Here is a 20546-nt window from a genome sequence, read left to right as displayed (position 1 = left end):
TTCAAAAGTAATAAAGCTTGAAGAGAAGCTGAAAGCACACATTATTCACCTCAAAGGATAAAGGTAGACTCTGCTGTGCTTTATTTACAATTTCCAATAATTTTAGATTGTTCAGACAAGAACATTTTCTTCCCATTAGGTCTCCATCTCCCAATTGCCTGCCCTCCTACCCCACATATGGTTGCCAAGTCTCAAGGACTGACCTGGAGTTTAAAGGTTTTAGCCTCTCTTAAGGACTCCAAAGGAAGGATTAGAATTAGAGTGAAGGAGCAAGATGAGGAACTGCTTAGGCAGGAAACAAGAGGTAGATAAAAATGGACATGGAGCCAGCATGGTGTAGTGGTTAGAGTGCTGGACTAGGACAGGAGAGAACCAAGTTCAAATCCCCATTCAGCCATAAAACTAGCTGGGTGACTTTGGGCCAGTCACTTCTCTCTCAGCCTAACCTACTTCACAGGGTTGTTGTGAGGAGAAACCCAAGTATGTAGTACACCGCTCTCTGGGCTCCTTGGAGGAAGAGCTGGATATAAATGTAATAATAATAATAATAATAATAATAATAATGATGATGATGATGATGATGAAGAAGACACTGGATCCAGTGCTTTTTAGTTCGCTCATAAATGATCAAGAAATTGGGATAAGCAACAAGGTGGACAAATCTGCAGATGACACTAAACTATTCAGGGTGTTGAAATCCAAAATGGATTGTGAGGAGCTCCAGAAAGAGTTCTCCAAACCAGGAGAGTGGTCAACGAAGTAGCAATGTAAATAAGTGTGAGGTGATTCACTCTGAGGCAGAAAAGCTCAACTTCACATATTCACCAAGTGGGGCTGAGCTATTGGTGACTAATCTTGTGGTTGTCGGGATCTTGGCTATACAGCTCAATGAAAATGTCAACTTAGGAGGCAGCAGTTGTGGGGAAAAAGCAAATTCCATGCTAGGGGTCATTAAGAAGGGGACTGAAAATAAAACTGCTAAAATGATAATGCCCTTTTATAAGTCTAAGCGGTGGCCACATTTGGAACACTATGTCCAGTCCTCATCACTGCATCTAAACAAGAGTATTATAGAACTGGAAAAGGTGCAGAAGAGCGAAATCAAATGGCTAGGGCACTTTTCTTATGAGGAAAGGCTCCAGCATTTGGGCCTTTTTCGTTTAGAAAAAAGCTGATTAATGGGAGACATGATAGAGGTCTATAAAATTATGTGTGGAGAGACTGGATAGAGAGAAGCTTTTCTCCCTCTCTCACAACACTAAAAACAGGGGCCATCCAATGAAAGTGATTGGTAGGAAATTTGGGACAGATAAAAGGAAGTACTTCTTCACACAGCACATAATTAGCCTGAGGAACCTTTTGCCACAGGATGTGATGATGGCCATAAGTTTGGATGGCTTTAAAAGGGGATTAGACAAATTAATGGAGAAATCTATCAATGGTAGGGATGTGCACAAACTGGTTCGGAGGCCCTGTTATATACCTCCAAATTGATCCCAAGGACCAGTGGTTCAGCCGGTTTGACAAAGGGGGTTACTTTTAAGGAGCAGGGAGGGTGCTCTTACCCTCCCACCACATTTCCCCCTCTGGCGCTGTGTTTAAAAACGGTCCCGCGGGGCAGCAGTGTACCTCTTTGCTGCCCCGATGCATGTAAGAGCACCCTCCCTGCTCCTTAAAGGTAACTCCCCCACGGTTGAAACAGCCGCTGGAGGTTCTGTGCACATCCCTAATAAATGGCTATGTCTTGATGGCTGTAGGCTACCTCTAGCTTCAGAGGCAGATGGTTTCTGAATACCAGTTGCAAGGAAGCCAGTGGGAAACGGGACATGCCATTATATCCATACTTGAAAGGCATTTGGTTGGCCACTCTTGAAAACAGGATGGTTAGACTAGACAGGCCTTGGGCCCAATCCAGCAAGGCCATTCTTACATTCTTAAGAAAGAAGGGAGCAATCTGATTCATGAGAGCTTTCCTGTTAGCTTCATCCCCCACAGTCCATCAGATTCCACTAGGGCTCTGCTTCCTCAACCAGGTGCTACAACTGCCACAACTTGATGACACCACAGTGCACTTTTCTTTTGCCCCACATACCACCCCTTATTTCCTAGTTGGGCTGTCCCTAGAGACAGCCCACCCTGGCGGGTGGCAGGGCCTGGGACAAATCAGCCAGTGTGTGGCCCCTCTTCCAGTTAATTTTAATGGAGGTTAAAAGAGGATGGTCACTCTTCTTGTCCTACCCTAAGGACAGCCCTGTTTCTGAGAATCCTCCCCTGAGTCTCAATGCCTGAGGTTCTGGATCTTTGACAGCACTAAAGAAAACAAGTTGTTCTAGTAATAACTACTCAGCCTACTTCCTTTTCACTGTCCCTGCATCCGGACTAAATTTGATGCAAATCAAGGTCCACAAGTAGGATCTCTTGCACCTCAAATGTTCATATGTCTGCCATCTTGGATCGGGGTGGATGTCATCATTACAAACTGCACCACTGAAGTGTCCCTGTGTGTCACTACTCACTACAGCTGTTCCAAATTTGGTTCAAATCAGTTAGACAGTCCTCAAGTTAGTGCACTTGCGCCTCAAAGGTTTATGTTTACGCCATCTTGGATCAGGGTGGGTGACATCATCACAAACTGCACCATTGGGGCATCTTCTATGTATCCATTCAGCTGTAGCAAATTTGGTTCAGATTGGTTAGACTGTCCACAAGTTAGTGCACTTGCACCTCAAAGGTTTATGTGTCCACCATCTTAAATTGGGGTGGATGACATCCTCACAATCTTCGCTGTTGAGGTGTCCCTATGTGTTCCTAGAGCTGTAACAAATTTGGTTCAAATTGGTTAAGTGGTTCACACGTTAGCTCACTTGTGCCTCAAAAGTTTATGCTTCCGCCATTTTGAATCAGGGTGGATGACATCATCACAAACTACACCACTGAGGTGTCCCTGTGTGTCACTCACTACAACAGTACCCATTTTGGTTCAAATAGGTTAGGCACTCCACAAATTAGCCCACTCGCACCTCAGATGTTCACATGGCTGCCATCTTGGAGTGAATGACATCACACACCATGCCATTAGGGCGTCCCTATGTGTCCCAACAGCTGCAGAAAATGTGGTTCAAATCAGTTAAGTTGTTCACAAGTTAGCCCACTTGCGCCTCAAAAGTTTACACGTCCGCCATCTTGAATTGGCGTGGATGACATCATCACAAGCTATGCTATTGAGGTATCTGTGTGTGTGGCTCACTGCAGCTGTACCTAATTTGGTTCAAATAGGTTAGGCAATCCACAAATTAGCCCACTTGTGCCTCAGATGTTCACGTGGCCGCCATCTTGAACTGGAGTGGAAGACATCATCACACACCACACCATTTGGGCATCCCTATGTGTCCCTACAGCTGTAGCAAATTTGATTCAAATAAATTAGGCAGTTCACAAGTTAGCCCACTTGCGCTTCAAAAGTTTATGTGTCTACCATCTTGGATCGGAGTGGATGACATCATCACAAACTACGCCGCTGAGGTGTCCCTACAACTGTACCCAATTTGGTTCATATTGGTTCAGGTGTTGTGAAGTTGACACACGGACAGACACACACACAAAGAATGCTGGGTGATCTCAAAAGCCTACTGGAAAGTAGGCTAAAAATCATACAGGGGAAACAATTCTAAAAGGGGATGAAGAATGGAGGAGGCATTAGACTCTTCAACTGCTGTCATACAGGTTAAGACAGGACATCGACAAAATATATGCTAGGACACATTAGTGTGCTAAGGCAGAACAGCTAGTGCCCATGAGCAATACATCTAAGCAAATAATTAGAGGCTCCAGTGATACATTTAATGCAATAAGAAAGGTTCATGATGCTCAAAGTACTGACCTCCAGGGAAGGCAGTCACATCTGGAATACCATGTACAGTTCTGGTCACCCTATTTCGAAAAGGATATGGTAGAACTGGAAAAGATGCAGAAGAGCAGGGTGGATTTGATTTAAATCAAACTGATTTAAATCACGATTTAAATCACGATTTAAATCACTAGCAGGGTGGATAAAAATAAAAAAAATCCAATTTAAATAAAAAAAATCCGATTTAAATAAAAAAATCTGATTTAAATCAAAAAAATCAGATTTTTTTATTTAAATCAGATTTTTTAAATTTAAATCAGATTTTTTTTATTTTTATCCACCCTGCTAGTGATTTAAATCGTGATTTAAATCCGTTTGATTTAAATCAAATCCACCCTGCAGAACAGGAAAACCAAGATGATCAAGGGGCTACAGGACCTTCTTACAAGGTAAGGCTACAACAATTGGGGCTTTTTAGTTTATTAAAAAGGTGACTAAGTGGTGATGTGATAAGAGGTGTATAAAATCATGTATGGTTTGGAGAACATAGGTAGGAATTCTTCCTCTCTCACAACACTGGAACCAGGGGCCCTCCCATCAAACTGATTGCCAGGAAATGTACGACTGACAAAAAGAAGTACTTTCCCACAGTGCATAATTAGCCTGTGGGATTCTTTGCCACAGGATGTGGTGATGGCCACCAGCTTGGGTGACTTTAAGTGGGGCTTAGACAAATTCATTAGACTAGTCTATCAGTGGCTGCTGATCCTGATGGCTATAGGCTAGCTCCCTGTTCAGAGGCAGGATGCCACCAAATACCAGCTGCAGACAAGCCACGACAGGTGCCTTCATCTCCTCCTTACGTGGCTTCCCAATGTATCTGGTGGGCCACTATGTGAAAGTGTGCCGGGCTAGATAGACCTTAGGTCTGATCCAGCAAGGCTGCTCTGATGTACTGTTCTGCTTGGCCTCCTTCCAAACAGCCCCGAGTGCAAGGACCCCTGCTGAGCAAAGAGGCACCCTTGTCAAGTGGTGGCTCTTATAACGAGCAGGGGCTCAGAAACCGTCTGTATTCAACCCAGCATAGTGCACTCCCAGTGGCTGTGTTGCTGGTGGTCTCGTCCTCCGCTCCGTTAAACGAAACAACAGAGCATATGTGTGTTGTTGGTGCTGCGGTGGGGGGGGCACTGACAAGGGAGGGGTGATAACCTTAGCACAGCACCAGTCAATGTGCACGGATCTCCCCGGATTAACACATGCAAACGAGACGAGGCTTTCCATTCTTTCCCCCACTCCTTGTCCGGCCCCGCTCCTCCCGCCCGCACACGGTCCTCGCGGCACACGGGCTTGTTTCCAGCCCCGCCCGCCCAGCCCCGCCCACTGAGATCCGTTCCCGCGCCGCGCGGCCCTTTGGAACCATGCTCGCCGTAAACGCCAAGTCCAACCCGAAGTTCTGCAGCTTTGCCGCATCCGAAGTTCAGAGTGGGGAACCGGTGTGGAATCAATTGCTCCGAGATGCATCACTTTCTCCTTTCCGGCAGGGTTCTCTATACTACACACACAGTTTCCATACCGGAAAGGACTAGGAGGGTGTGATAGAAACCTGAGAAATTGATACCACGCCGCCGGCTCGATTTCAAACGTCAACGCCTACCGCGAGATTTTGCGACTCTCATTGTGGGTTGGTTTTTTTTAGTCTGTGTATTCTCCAGGGTGGCGGAAGTCCCTTCTGACGTCATCACCCAGCGCCTGCCTCATGTGGTGGTGTGTTTGGAGTGGAAAGTCGCCGTAGCTGCCGCGATGATCCGGCTCGGGATTCCGTTGTTGAGTCGGGGAGCTGCTCCGCGGGTGAGAGAGCTGAAGCGGGAGGGCGGCTGGGCCAGAGGAGTGATGTGGCGGAGGGTGGATGAGGGTGTTGCATGCATGCATGCGTGGAGCTCAGTGGAGGCGGACGGGGATTCCAAAGTGTCAGAGAGCTGGACCTAGGAGAGCTCGAGCGCATCGTAAGCAGCTCTGGCCTCTGTTGGGTCAGAGCACAGCTGCCCTCAGTCCAGTATTCTGTTTCCAACAACGGTCAGTCAGATGCTACCGGAAAATTCACAAGCGGGGTAGGAAAGCAACCGTCGTCCTCTATTGACCTCACCCCACTGGTATTTAGAGGTTCATGATCTCTGTGAAGTTTCAATTTCTCCACGAATTTGTCTAATTCCGCTTTAAAGCCATGTAAGCTATTTGCAAATCTTGTGGCAACGAATTCTATATGCTGCATTATGCATTGTATGAAGACCTTAACTTACATTGTATGACCTTAACTTACTGAATGGGGGGGACCACCTTTATAACCCGTGGTCATTGCTCACTAAGAATGTATCTGCAGCAGAAGGAGCAATAGTAAGATTGAGAAAACAAAAGCATGCTTAAAATCAAAATATTGCTGTAATATATCCTCAATTATATTTAGATTAGGCGATCTCCATGACATGAGAGCCAAAGAATCTATGGTCAATTAGCTTCATTGGGTGGCTACATTCAGAGTTTATATAGGAGATGGATGTACATCTCTTGCTACAAGGAGAGATGTTTGAACATGGAGGTTCCTTTTAGCTATCATGCTTAATAAGACTAGAATAAATTGCCTTGCTAAGTCAGACCAATAGTCTCCCTAGTCTAGCATTCAGTTTCTAATTGGAAACAACCAGATGCCTCTGGAAAACATATTAGCAAACGTGATGATTATCGCCCATTGCTTGTCCCCACTGTCTGGGGGGATATTAACTTCAATCCCTCTATATAAGGAGCTTTCATTTAGCTGGCATGGTTAATATCTATTTGTAGACCTGTTCTCCACAAGTTTGTCCAGTCCCTTAAAAACAAAAACAAATCCAAGCTAGTGGCCATCATTACCATATCTTGTGACACAGCTATGCAGAGAAGTATTATATTTTTGTCTGGCTTGAGCTTCACCCCAATCAATTGTATTGGGCATTTGTGCTCTTCAAACCCACCCACCCTCTTTGCAAAGCCAATTGACTTCTGCTCCAAGATGCCTAAAGCATCCTTGATGAATGCCTGCCAGAGCTCTTGCCTTCTCAGAGGTCTGAGGAACATGGGGACAGAGCTGTCTTTCCCTGCCAAGTCAGGAAATGATGGCAATGCACTCCTGAAAGGGGTTTAATAGCAATAGCACTTACATTTATATACCGCTCTATAGCCGGAGCTCTCTAAGCGGTTTACAATGATTTTAGCATATTGCCCCCAACATTCTGGGTACTCATTTTACCGACCTCGGAAGGATGGAAGGCTGAGTCAACCTTGAGCCCTTGGTCAGGATCGAACTTGTAACCTTCTGGTTACAGGGCGGCAGTTTTACCACTGCGCCACCAGGGGCTCATCACCACTGCGCCACCAGGGGCTTAAGGCAGAACATCTCAAACTTGGGTTCCCAGATCTTGGTGGATCACATCTCCCATTATCCCAAAGGCCATTGTGGCTGGGGATGATGGGAATTGTAGTTCAACATCTGGAGATTCAGGTTTGAGAACTGCTATGTTTAAGGCCAGGCCTCAACATTCTGACACAGTCCATAATAAGAGAAAGCATCAGCCTGTCATAGCTCATTGATTATCATTGTACTTGGCACAGTAACATAATACAAAGGACAGGTGTCTGCCCCAAACAGCATTTGATAGTGGAGAGAAGCAGCAGAGGAAGGGAGGTGGCAAAAGGTGAGGGTAACAAGATAAATGTGAACACATAATGACATTATTTATAGCTGATCTTGTGCATGCTTACTTGGAAATAAGCACCACTGAGCTCAATGGGACTTACTCCATAGCAGGGGTGCACAGGATTGGACCCAATGCTGCACTTAAATTGAGGAGGAAGAGGGAACTGTGGGATTAAGCCAAAAAATTCACAGGGAAGTTGGGTTTTTGAGTTGGGCATTTATTTTATTTTATTTATTTTACTTATTGCTTTTCTGTACTGCCTAGTATAGAAATCTCTAGGTGGTGTACAGAATAAAACATAATATAAAACAAAATATTTAAAATTCATAAAAACAGATAAAAATCACAATAGATAAAAACACACTTTAAAAGTTCAATTAAAAGCCTGGGAAAACAGGTAGGTCTTCAAGGTCCTCCTAAAAGCAAACAGAGAAGAAGATGCTATTATTTCAGCAGGGAGCGTGTTCCAAAGCCCTGGGGCAGGCACAGAGAAGGCCCGGTCCCAAGCTGCTACCCAACGAGTTGGCGGCAACTATAACTGGACATCTCTAGATGATCTTAATAGGCAACAGGGTTCACAACGGAGAAGGTGCTCTCTTAAGTACCCTTGACCTAAGCTGTTAAGGGCCTTATAGGCAATAACCAGCACTTTGTATTTCATTCAGAAACATATAGGCAGCCAGTGTAGTTCTATTAGAATTGGGTGTTATATGGTCCCTTCGGGTAAACCCAGAGACCAATCTGGCTGCTGCATTCTGTACCAATTGTAGTTTCCGAACTACGTTCAAAGGCAGCCCCACATAGAGCATATTACAGTAGTTAAGCCTAGAAGTTACCAGCATATGTACCACCGTTTTAAGGTCATTTGTCTCCAGAAATGGACGTATCTGGCATATCAGCCAAAGCTGATAAAAAGCACTCCTGGCCACAGCATCAACCTGAGAAACCAGGGAGAGATTGGGATCCAGGAGTACTCCCAGACTAAGAACCTGATCTTTTAGTGGCAGTGTAACCCCATCCAAAACCAGCAGATCAAAACCATCTCTTGGATCTCGACCCCCTACAGACAGTACCTCCGTCTTGTTAGGATTCAGCTTCAGCTTGTTATCTCTCATCCAGCCCACTTTCACCTCCAGGAAGCCACTTAGGGGGGGATCATACCATTTCCTGATGAAGTTGGTATGGAGAAATAGATCTGGGTGTAATCAGCATATTGATAGCATACCAGACAAAACTTCCTGATGATCTCTCCCAGTGGTTTCATTTGAAGGGTGAGAGGTGGCATGGAGCAGGTATTCAGGGTAAGGGGATGTTATTTATATACCACTTTTTATTGAAAAGTTCTCTGAGTAGTCTACATGACAAAGAATGTTTCAGGGATAAGGGACAGCAGCAGTAAAGAATGGGCAGAGTAGTTTAAGGGAGCTACCTAGATTTTAGCTCTTTTATGTAGCTTCAGTATATTGGAGATCATTGGTGCCTTCAGATATCTCACTCCCTCTTTGTTTTCATTTCCACCCCCAAGCTTTTGTCCACCTTGTCAAAACAGGCAGGTCTTCCAGGCAATTCTAGTGTTTCAGCTCAGGTGGATGCAGCTTCACTAACAGGTAAGTCCTTTTCATGGCTGCAGGACATTTGATCCGCAGAGACTTGAGCATATGGGGTGTGTTCTCCAGTGTCTGTTCTACACTTTGACAAAGGAGATTAGCTCCTTTGTTGGATGAGAACCAACCTGTCTTTTGCTAACCCAGTTTCCTGTTGTTGTTGTTTTATTTATACTGCTTTTCAACAAAAAAGTTTTCATAGCAGTTTATATAGTGAGAGGAATAAAAATAAGAAAATGGCTCCCTGTGAGGCCCTTTGGGACAGTTAAAGAGAAACACAGGGTAGGTACCCATAACAGCCCCTGGAGTGATTCTGTGCTGTGGCTGAGTAGGTGTTACTAGTCCTTCCTTAGCTCATTGCTTCTGATGAAGGAACATACAATCCTCTAGGTGGCAGCAGAGGGATAATCTGCCACTAGGAAGAACTTCTTACTAATGCTTAACTCGATGTGGGTAGGATGTAAAATACACTTCTTTCAATTTTGTCTAGAAAAAAATTGATGCTGATATCTAGTTATTTAAAAATATTTGTCTAGCCTTACTTTTGAACCCTTTATTGCATTCAAGGCTGGGTTTTTATGACACCCACCCTGATAACGGGTTTGTAGGAACTTCTTGTCTGATAAGTCATATTCCGAGATAACCAATCAATTGATCTTGCTTTCTCGACTTGTGAGATACAAATTGATAGTAAATTTTTACATGTATTTGCACTTTTAAAAAATGATTTCCTTTGGTAGATGGCAGGTGAGAGCTCTCCAAGACCACATCTGCAGTGTTGGTTGCTCTGTATCTTTCTGCTGATTCTCTTTAGAATCCTCTCCTGAGTTGGTTTCCAGAGACCCCATCCTACGGAAATGCAGTATTGCCATCCCCAACCACCTCACACCTGCCCAGGCCTGGGTGGAGTCCCTGAAGCATTATGATGCCAGGCATGTGGGCTTGACAGACCTGCATCCCGATGTGTTTGCAGTAGTGCCCCGGTAAGGGTTGAAATTCTGTTTCTTTTCCAGTGTTATGATTGCAGAGATGTGCAAAAATGTGCACGTGATCTTAAAATGTCTCCAGATGAGCATCTGACATGGAACTCAGGGATTTGATCACAGGGATGTGATGCCTTGCCTAACATTTGGCTGATAGGAGGAGTCCTGGGTTTCCCGATGTAATTCTTAAAACCATGTTTGAATGAGAACAAACCCGAGCAAGGGTGAAAACTGAAATCTGAGCCTCCTGACTACCACAGACCAAGCTGTTTTGTGAGATCCTTCCCGTACTCCCCCGCCCCGCCCCCACTCGCTGTATCTCTGCCCTTGAATAAGGGGCTCTCCCTCCCACAACAACCACAGTGGTTCTCTTTTTATGCTGATTGCGATCGTATTGTCTATTTCCCAAGTTTCTTGCTAACGGCTGCTTCTCATAGGGGAACGTGTGTGTGTTTTTTCACCCCCCTCAGGATTGATATTCTGCATGCAGTGGCTATCTGGCAGAGGAACTTCAAAAGAATCGTGAGTGCTAGAATGTTGGTGGGAATTCCAGAACAGGGCCTTGGAGGAGCAGGCTGGTGCCTGGGCTTGCTTGGTCAGAGAGGTGTACAGTAGGCCCTGGAGGAGCATGTCCACAAAGAAGTTCCTCCTGTTCCTAAGGCAGTGCTCCAGTGCAAAGGTAGGCAGCGTGTGGCTCTCCAGATCTTGTTGGCATACAACTCCCATCACTCCCAGCCACAATTTATTACATCTGGGGATAATGGGAGTTGTAGTTCAGCAACATCTGGAGAGCCACATGCTGCCTACCCCTGCTCTAATGCAAACCTGGACAACTGAGGAACTGTACTTTTTTCATGCACCCCAAAGGAGATACAGTTCTTTTAAAATGGTAATACCAAACATGATTTGCCAAGGTAATTCATATTCTGTGTCCATAAAAACAAAATTCTCTGATCATATTTGTAAATTAAGCAGATCAGCACCTTTATTTTCCACCATTTTGCAGTTTTTACTCTCTTCTAGAAGATAACTGTTTTTGCTAATCATGGGGATGTGGGGGCAAGGAGTTATGCAAGACACTGAAGCCTGGCCCCTGGAAACAGCAATTCCTCTGGCTTCTGAGATTTCAACAGACATTGCCCATGAACATGTTCAAGTATATCTTTGCACTCACAAGAACTAGAAACGTTTAAATAAAAGCTACGATTCTCAGGAAGCTGAATTCTTCACCACATTCTGTGCTCAGAGATGTTGTGGAATTGCAGTGCGTCGAGAGATGAATTTCCATCTAGTACTTACCCAGTTATTTTCCTCTGGGTTCCAATGTCCTGGTCTGCCATGTGCGCTGGTAGGGCATTGGCAGCACATACTGTGCACAGAAATTGTGATACTTGTAGGGATTATAAGCAAAAACTGCCCGTGTCGCTATGCCCTAAGACATATTCACTGTCTCTGCTCCTGCATTTGGAGTGCACTATTGAGAATAGAATTCAACTGGCTGATAATCTCAGCTCTGTTCCTTTTTGCAAGCCGGCCACATTTTCTCCGTTTTAGCCCTCTCATTTGTAATATAGGAAAAACAGTACTGTCTTACCGTAGGGGGTGATTGTAAGGATTTTTGAGGTGTGTGGAGTGTTTTGAATGCTCTGATGAACTTGTGTCTGCTGCATGCTGTTCTGAGCATGACTTTCCCCCTGACTTAACTTTCCAGAGTTATGCCAAGACCAAGACACGTGCAGAGATGTCTGGTGGTGGCAGGAAGCCCTGGCCACAGAAGGGCACTGGACGGGCCCGGCATGGCAGTATCAGGTCACCTCTGTGGCATGGTGGTGAGTGACTCTCCCTTTCCTTTTCCTGCGTCTTGTAGTCCTAAAGGACATGTCAGCTTATTAAAGCTTGAGGATAGTGACTGGTCCCTTCCATGGCAAAAATCTAGACTCCTGAAATTCTGCCAGCAGAAATGTGCCTTCTGCTGGCAGACCAGAGGGGAGAGCTGGTCTTGTGGTAGCATGCATGACTTCTCCCCTTAGCTAAGCAGGGTCTGCTCTGGTTGCATATGAATGGGAGACTTGATGTGTGAGCACTGTAAGATTTTCCCCTTAGGGGATGGAGCCGCTCTCGGAAGAGCGGAAGGTTCCGGATTTCCTCCCTGGCAGCATCTCCAGATAGGGCTGAGAGAGACTCCTGCCTGCAACTTTGGAGAAGCTGCTGCCAGACTGTGTAGACAATACTGAGCTAGATGGACTGATGGTCTGAATCAGTATATGGCAGCTTCCTATCTCAAGCACTGTCCTGGGCCTGCTGCCAGTATCCAGCTAAGATAGTGTATCTGTCCCAGCTGATGCCCCCCTGATCTCTCTGATCTTCCTTCCTTCCTTCCTTCCTTCTAGGTGGCGTGGCCCATGGCCCCCGCGGCCCCACCAGCTACTACTACATGCTTCCCATGAAAATGCGTGTCTTGGGCCTCAAAGTGGCACTGACAGTCAAACTGGGACAGGTATCACAGCCGCATTTCATGGTTAATGCAAAGAGTTCTATCCGGTGTCCCGGGTGAACTTCCAGTCCTTGAAGGTCTGACTTGTAGCTAGTTTGGCAAGGCTGGGGGCACTGCTGAACAGCAAATCATAGGGATGTGCACAAACCGGTTCAAAGTGCCTTTTACGGTCCTCTGAACCGGTTCAAAAGTTGGGCCGGTTCGACGGCAGGGTGTGTGTGTATGTTATGTGCACTGGGCACTTCTGGTCCATCGTGCACTGGGGCTGCAAATTGGTACGCTGCTGCCCCATGGGACCATTTTTAAAAAATCACAGTGCTGGCAGAGGGAACGTGGCAGCAGGTGTGTGTGTGTTTAAGAGCACCTTCCCTGCTCCTTAAAGGTAACACCCCCCACCACCACCACCACTGCCATCGAGCCGGCTATCGCTGATTCCGTGCACATCCCTAGCAAATAAGTGTAAAACAATACACATTGGAGCAAAAAATTCCTAATGTCATTTCTACAAAGGGAGTCTCAACTAGCGGTGACTATGGCCAGGGAAGGGACTTTAGGGCTGTGGTGGATATCTTCATTAAATATCATGTGGCAACAGTAGGGGAAAGAAGCAAATTCCATGGTTTTTTTAATTATTATTTAAATTCCATGTTAGGGGCTATTAGGAAAGGGATTGAAAATAAAATGGCCAATAACATAATGTTATCTATGTGGTTGCTAAGAGTCGACACTGACTTGACTGCACTTAATCGATGATAAAACTTATGATGCAACCACTTCTAGGTTACTGTGTACAGTTTGCCCCATGGGAAAGGTACAGGGAAGGGGTGGGTTTGGAGTGCACTTCCTTGCAAGGAAAAGCTAAAGCACTGGGCCTTTTTTGTTTAGAAAAAAGACAACTAAGTGTGAGATGTAGAGGTTTATACAATTATAAATGATAAATGATATACAGAGAGTAGGTGGAAGCTCTTCATCCCATAATGCTTGAGCTTGGAGTCACCCAGTGAAACTGATTGATAGGCATGAGATAGTACTCCTTCAGACAATGGGTAATTTAAGTTTACAGAACTCGCTGCCACAAGACGTGGTGGCGGCTGGTAGCTTAGAAGGCTTTGAAAATGATTAAACATTTTAATGGAGGAGAGAGATGTTAATTAATTACTATCAACCATGATAGTTAAACGGAGCTTCAGCATACAGAGGTAGTATAACTCTGCACCCTAAACGCTGGCATGATGTCCATCATCTTTGCATTCTGCTTGTGATCTTTTGGACGCATTTTCCTAGTTACGCGTTTATTGTCAAGATAGCTCATTTCAGGGAAATTACATTTCCCCAGCTCTTTTAACTGCAAAATTCTATTGCTGGGAAAATGCAATTCACATTTTACTCCAGACATTAAAGGAGAAGACCTTCACCTTTGTCCCCTTCTTATGAGGTTCTTAGTGTTTAGCCACTGTTGGAAACAGGATGCAGGACTAGAGAGATTCTTGGTCTGATCTAGCAGAGCTCTCCTTTTGTTGTTACTCTCTGGTCCCATTTGCTGCCACAGTGGCAAGTTGGATTATAATCTTATTTGTGCAGAATTTCCTGCAGAATGTAGTATCAGAGACTCTTGGTTTCATTTGTTTTAAAAAAGCAAGTTCACAGTGTTGCAGTGATTAAGGTTATGCTGAAAACATGCATGCAGTGCCTGCAAAGCTCCTGCACACTTCACAACTCTTCCTCGTGATCTTTGCCATGTATTCTGTTTTTACAGCTAATGACCACATAGTTCCTTGCATGCAAGCAACAACCCTCTCCAAACCATCTCTCTCTCTCTCTCTCTCTCTCTCTCTCTCTCTTGCCAAAAATGAAACCTTTAATTCAGAACAAAGCATTTCTGTGAAACAGGTAAAACTATGCTGACCCTGAGACATGTGCAGAGTTGGAGATTTCATGATATAGGAAATACACATAGGTCTGATTAGATTGTCAGGGGCAGGAGAGCAATCAAAACGCAGACATGAAAGAGAACGTCCGGACTTCAGAAGGGCCTTGCTACATCAGACCAAAGGACCATTTGGTCCAGGATCCTGTTTCTCACAGTGACCAATCAGATCCTTCTGGGAATCCCACCAGTAGGACATGAAGACAGTGGCTCCCCAGCAGCTGGTGTTTGGAGGTATACTGAACTTAGAAGTAGCAGATAGCCATCGTGACTAATGATGGGAGGCAGGAAGAGACTTGAGGTGAAGAGGGTTTGATAAAACAGAAATAAATGGTTTTGAGGAACACAGAGTGGTTGGTTCACTGCATGATCATCCTCTTGTCATCCTGGTGTAAACGAGTTTCATGTCTCTCTTGAGTTTTCTCTGTAAATTCACTGGAAAATGAGTCACACAAATCTTGATGATTTGTCTACATGTGGAATTACTTCATTGCTAACTGCAAGAATGCCTACTATAATTTGGGCTTAATGCAGTTTGCACAGTTTAGTTTAATCCTTCCCCATACCTTGTAAAACTGTAGTGTCCCTCAGTCCAGTTTGTGGGCATCCACATAGATCTTAATCCTGACTACCACATGTATTAAAATTTGCATCTGTAACTAACTCAAATGAATCTTGGCTGTTGAGGCAAGGCTTTAGATTCTTGCACCATCTTTTGCTCAATTTGAACAGGTGATGATTGGCTAGGAAAAGAGACGGCTTGTGGCTAGATGAGGGCTGGTGGATTGGCCCTAGCAGCTGTGGTAGTGCAGTAAGCCTTAGAGCAGGCTTCCCCAAACTGCAGCCCTCCAGATGTTGCTGAACTACAACTCCCAGCATCCCTAGACACCATTTTATGTGGCTGGGTATGCTGGAAGTTGTAGTTCAGCAACATCTGGAGGGGTGCAGTTTGGAAAAGCCTGCCTTAGAGGCTAGGTTGGTAGCTTTTAAAAAGTGATCTGAGGTTCAGGTGATCTCCAAGTCAGTGATGAAAACTGAGGAAAATGCTGAAGAGCTGGAGTGTACTTTGAAGTTGTATGCTAAAGAGGTAATCCATTTTCAGTTTGAATAGTAAAACTGGAACTGAAAAGCAGCTTGTCTCTTCAGCAATACAAGCAGAAACTTCAAAGAAGTTCCTGGCTCTGTGTGTGCAGTTCTCACTTTGTGGTGTGTGTGTGTAGTTTAGTTGGATCCTGGTCACAGAGGAGACATGCAGCAGTTAACTTTGATTTCGTAATCCTGATGAATCTCTGTTTCGAATCCATCCCCAGGACAATCTACACATCGTAGACTCTCTGGAAATGCCAACCTCTGACCCCCAGTATCTGATGGATCTGGCCCGTTACAGGCATTGGGGGGAGTCAGCGCTGCTTGTGGATGTGTGAGTTTGCTTCAGAGTCTGGTTGGGGATGTGGTTGAGGATACAGACTGCCCTGTCACTGTAAACTGAAAAGCCTTCACTGTCTCCACCCAGAGCTTCAGGGAGAGCAAGTTCTGGTGGCAACAGGGCAGGATTTCAATCTGACCAGGAGCTGCTAGAAAACTGAGCCATGGAAACAGTTTCAGGAATAGCCCAGGACAGTGGCTGGTTTTCAGGGCGAGCTCTGGAGTTCTTCAGAGCTTTGAGAGTGAGAAGATCAGTAGCAGCCCTTAAGGTTCCTTAAGAGACCCTTTGCCCATAACCTCTGATCTTCCCTCGAATTGTGCAGCCACAGTGGGAGTGTCGGGTCTGCTTTGGGATGCATGCTTCCTTCATGCAAAGCGACAGTGAGGCCCAACAGGCCTGGCCAGTGCTGCCCCAGTGAACTTGCTCAGGGCCCTAGAATAAGCCTCAGAATGTCCCACAGCAGGGCACAGGGTTTCCCTGGCAGTGGTTGAGATGGAAAGGGCTCCTTCAGCTGGCCCAGGTCATAAGGTACAAAACTTCCATCCAGTGCAGAACATTGCTTTTTGTTCATGAGTATAAGAAAAATGGCATTGACTTTAGCCATGTGCTTTATGGCCAAAATGGGAGTATTAGCACTGGGGCTTTGAGGGCATCTGATATGGACAAGGTTCTCTCGAAGAACATCACATGTTCTCTTTTATGTGTCCAGAAGTGCTTCTACCCAAAACGGAACAAGTTTCAGCCATGTACTATGTGATTTAATCCAGACTTTGTCCTATTTTGAGATGCCGTAAAGCCCCCAGAAATCCTTTGTAAGACACATGCTTCTTGTGTATATGTACAAAAATCTGTCCATTGTTAGAGGTGGAAAATTTCCACCTTATGATCTGGGCAAAACTGGCATGGGCTGGGCTCTTGTTCTGCTACTGGTGGAGGGCCCTGAAACTTGCTTGGCCCAAGTTTCAGTGAAACTTGCTTACTGAAGTCCATTTGCAGGGCCTGCTGAGATTTTTTTTGTGTTTCTGTGTACATGCAGAATGCCTTTCCCTATCCATGGTCCATGCAACCAGCCTTTATACCAAAACATCAGAGTGCCTTATGGCTCCTTAAATAAATACTCTGTGGCATAAGCTTTTGGGCATTTGATGAAGTGGACTTTGGAATGCCACGTTAAATTTGTTAAGGTGCTACAAAATACTTTGCTGTGACGGGCTAACACAGCTGGGACTATGCTGCTGCTGAAGCTTCTGAGTCAAGGGTGAGCCTCCTACAATAAATCTGAGCCCTTACTAATGAAATGTGCAAATTCAGGGTACACACCGGGAACAACCTGCCTCATACTGTGGTGAGCTCTCCTCCTGCTGGAGGTTTTCAAACTCAGATTGATTGGCTGTCGGAGATGCTGTAGTGGAGCTGAGGGTTGGACTACAAGATCTACAAGGTCCCTTCCAGCTCTAAAATGCAGTGTGGATTGGAGTCAGGCTGCTCTGTTTAGGGTCCCAACATGATTCCAGTCACAATTCACTGTGCAGTGCAGATGTTTCTAACCAGGGAGTTGGAATAGGATCACTGCACACCACCCATTCAGAGTCGTGGAGAATGGCAAGGATCGTATGCCCAAGAAATCCTGGCCCTGAGCCTGCAAAAAAACATACTTTCTCACCATTCTGCCTTTCAGTAATGAGATACCTGAGAACATCATGTCAGCAGCAAGTGGCCTTAAAACCATCACAGTAGTGCCAGCAATAGGTGAGTTGGGTAGAGGGGGTGGGATGGGGCTTCTGCAGTGCCATAGTGGTGGTCTGAGGGCACACAACACAGCTGCCTTGCTGAAACGAAGCAGATCTCGCTCTGGTCAGGGCTGGGATGGCTGACTGCTTGGGAATCCACATGTATGCTGCCTAAAGTTATATGGTGGAAGAAGGGCAAGATATCAGTGCAACCAAGTATCTATCTATCTATCTATCTATCTATCTATCTATCTATCTATCTATCTATCTATCTATCTATTTCTGGTAGATGGTCCATGTGCGGTGTGTTCCAATGTGAGGCAGGGAGAGTTCTACAGCAAGCGGATTAGCCAGGCCTGTGGCTGGGCAGAGGCTGGCGCAGCAAGCGGATTGGCTGCGCGAGCCTCCAAGGATGGAGAACGAACTGGGACCGTTGTGGCTGGGGGCTGAGAGGGGGGAGAGCAGCAGAGGAGGCAGATGGCAGGGTGAGGAGGAGGCTGGCGGGTGGGTTAAAATAGCGGGGAGGGAGGGAGCCCGGCAGGGAGAGAAAGCGCTGCCAAGGGGCAGGGAGGGAAAGCTGCCAGTGGCAGGAGGAGGATGGGACCTCCGGAACGATGGAGAATGGACGGAAGCGGCGGGGAATGGACTGGGGTGAAAGGGAGGGGGGGAAGCAGCGGGGAGAGACTAGCGGCGCAGATGCTGTTTGCCTGGTCTGCTAGTTAAATATTAATACAGGATAGATTTCTCCATTTGGCTTCCTGCATGCCCAGGCTGGGGTGGGCTGTTTAACCGGTTTCAAGCAAGCCTCCACTTGGATCTCAAGGTCTCTCGACCCAGCATTGATCCACAATTGGGCTTGCCAATCTTCCAACGACAGTGCTTTTTAACAAGCAAGATTTCCCCAGCTGACTGTGTGTTGTGAAGCTTGCAGCCTGATTGTATGCAAAGAGAAGCACGGCTAAGCCCACTGATTTCAGCGGGCTTAGGCACACCTCACATTCTGCATAGCACTTGGCAGCAAGAGGTGGTGGAGGCTTTTTGCAGCCTTTGCATCGTCTTGGAGGGAAACTGTGCTGCTTTTGTCAGCAGCAGCAGGGAGATACGGAGGCAGCACAAAGGTGGAGGTGGGGGGATCTCAACTTGTCCTGATGTTGCTGAGGGCATCTGAGAGGCCAACTGGCAGGAGGCCGGATTTGGCCTAGAGGTGTCCAGTTTCTGATCCCTTAACCAGATTTGTAGTGAAGTGAGGAGATTGAATCTCACCCTCCTTGTCTCCCGTCTCCCTTGCCACAGTCAGATCACTTTATTTAGTGTCCCAGCAGCTGGAAAGGGGCCTGGTTGCTGGCTATATCTGTGAAGCTGAGTCACTGAAGATACAGTTTAAGCATTTGTCTGTTCTCCCCCCATTTCTAGGTCTCAATGTGCACAGCATGTTGAAGTATGAGACTCTCGTGCTCACCCTGGACACGATCTCCTTCTTGGAAGAGAAGCTGCTGTGGCATGACATGCGATACAGCCCGCTATACCCCTTCCGACTGCCCTACAGCGACTTCCCATAGCCTTGGGGCCAGAAATGGACTGAGCGGCTGTGAGCTGGACATTGCTTCCCATTCCATTTTCCCTGGGAGGTTTAGTGTTTTTCTAATGTGAACATTAAAACTGGCTGGACTGCTGAAATTGTACCCTGTCTTTGGGCATAGCTACACTTCCCCGAATGCTGCTGACACTTGAAACGGTGGACTGTTGTGATGAGGAGGAGGTTTGCTGTTTTGTTTTTTTGCTGGAAGATGAAACCAGCAAAACTAGAGAAGTGATGAAAAGGAATAATAAAGCATTTAGATGGTGTATTTCAGAAGAAAATAATAACCGCCTTGCTTGATCACAGCAAGGGCCCAGCATCCTTGGAAGTCCATAAGTATGGCACGAAAAGTATGTGTATGCAGCCCAGAAGTCTGGCATGAAAACTATGTTCTCCCTCTGTGTCTGTTCCCACCTTGTGGAATTCATAGGCCTACTGCCTCTATAGCCACCTAATGGCACAGTGGGGAAGCAACCTGCCTAGAGAGCAGGAGGCTGTTGGTTTAAATCCCCACTGCTCTGTTTCCCAGAATATGGGAATAGGGGAAACACCCATATTGGGCAGCAGCAATATAGGAAGCTACTGAAAGGCATCATCTTATACTGCGTGGGAAGAGGCAATGGTACACCCCCCCCCCCCGGTATTCTGCCAAGAAAACCACATGGCTCTGTGGTCACCAGGAGTCGACACCGACTTGACAGCACAACCTTTCCTTTCCAGCTGCCTCTGTACATGGAGGTTCCATTCCTGTCATAGCTAATAATGAGTCTTGCTGGATCAGATGACGGGTAGACCATTTTGTCCTATATTCTGTCTCCAGAAGCGGCTAGCCCGCTGTCTCTGGAAAGCTTACAAGGCTTACTAACTGCTGGTCCAGGAAACTGCACATGAATTATGTACCGATCCATGACTCCAAAAATGTTAAGAACATAAGAACAACCATGCTGGATCAGGCCCAAGGCCCATCTAGTCCAGCATCCTGTTTCGCACAGTGGCCCACCAGATGCTGCTGGAAGCCACAGGCAGGAGTTGAGGGCATGCCCTCTCTCCTGCTGTTTCTCCCCTGCAACTGGTACTCAGAGGCATTCTGCCTTTGAGGCTGGAGGTGGCCCACAGCCCTCCGACTGGTAGCCATTGATAGACCTCTCCTCCAACGTTGAGAAACACTGTGCTAGAATATGCTGCCAAATCTTCTGCAATACACAAGGGATACAGGAAAGGAGGCATG

The 20546-nt window shown here is 46.1% G+C and overlaps 1 protein-coding gene across 4 annotated transcripts in view; it reads left to right on the top strand.

The window, feature by feature from the left end:
• The window catches only part of MRPL4 (mitochondrial ribosomal protein L4), a 57461-nt gene extending 37875 nt beyond the window's left edge, over positions 1-19586 (top strand). Inside the window, exons 3-11 of one of the 4 annotated variants that reach the window (XM_053289192.1) lie at positions 5544-5695; positions 9101-9182; positions 9994-10162; positions 10633-10684; positions 11874-11991; positions 12553-12659; positions 15894-16003; positions 17688-17758; positions 19153-19586. In XM_053289192.1, the coding sequence (XP_053145167.1) occupies positions 5544-5695; positions 9101-9182; positions 9994-10162; positions 10633-10684; positions 11874-11991; positions 12553-12659; positions 15894-16003; positions 17688-17758; positions 19153-19298 (1007 nt within the window). In that variant the 3' untranslated portion in view covers positions 19299-19586. The other 3 variants (XM_053289195.1, XM_053289193.1, XM_053289194.1) reach the window with 3 other exon arrangements.
• The last annotated feature ends 960 nt before the right edge of the window (positions 19587-20546 follow it).

This window comes from Hemicordylus capensis, chromosome 2 (assembly GCF_027244095.1).
Source record: "Hemicordylus capensis ecotype Gifberg chromosome 2, rHemCap1.1.pri, whole genome shotgun sequence".
NCBI lineage: Eukaryota > Metazoa > Chordata > Lepidosauria > Squamata > Cordylidae > Hemicordylus > Hemicordylus capensis.
Note: the sequence above shows the minus strand (reverse complement) of the source record. Positions and strands in the feature narration are given on the sequence as shown.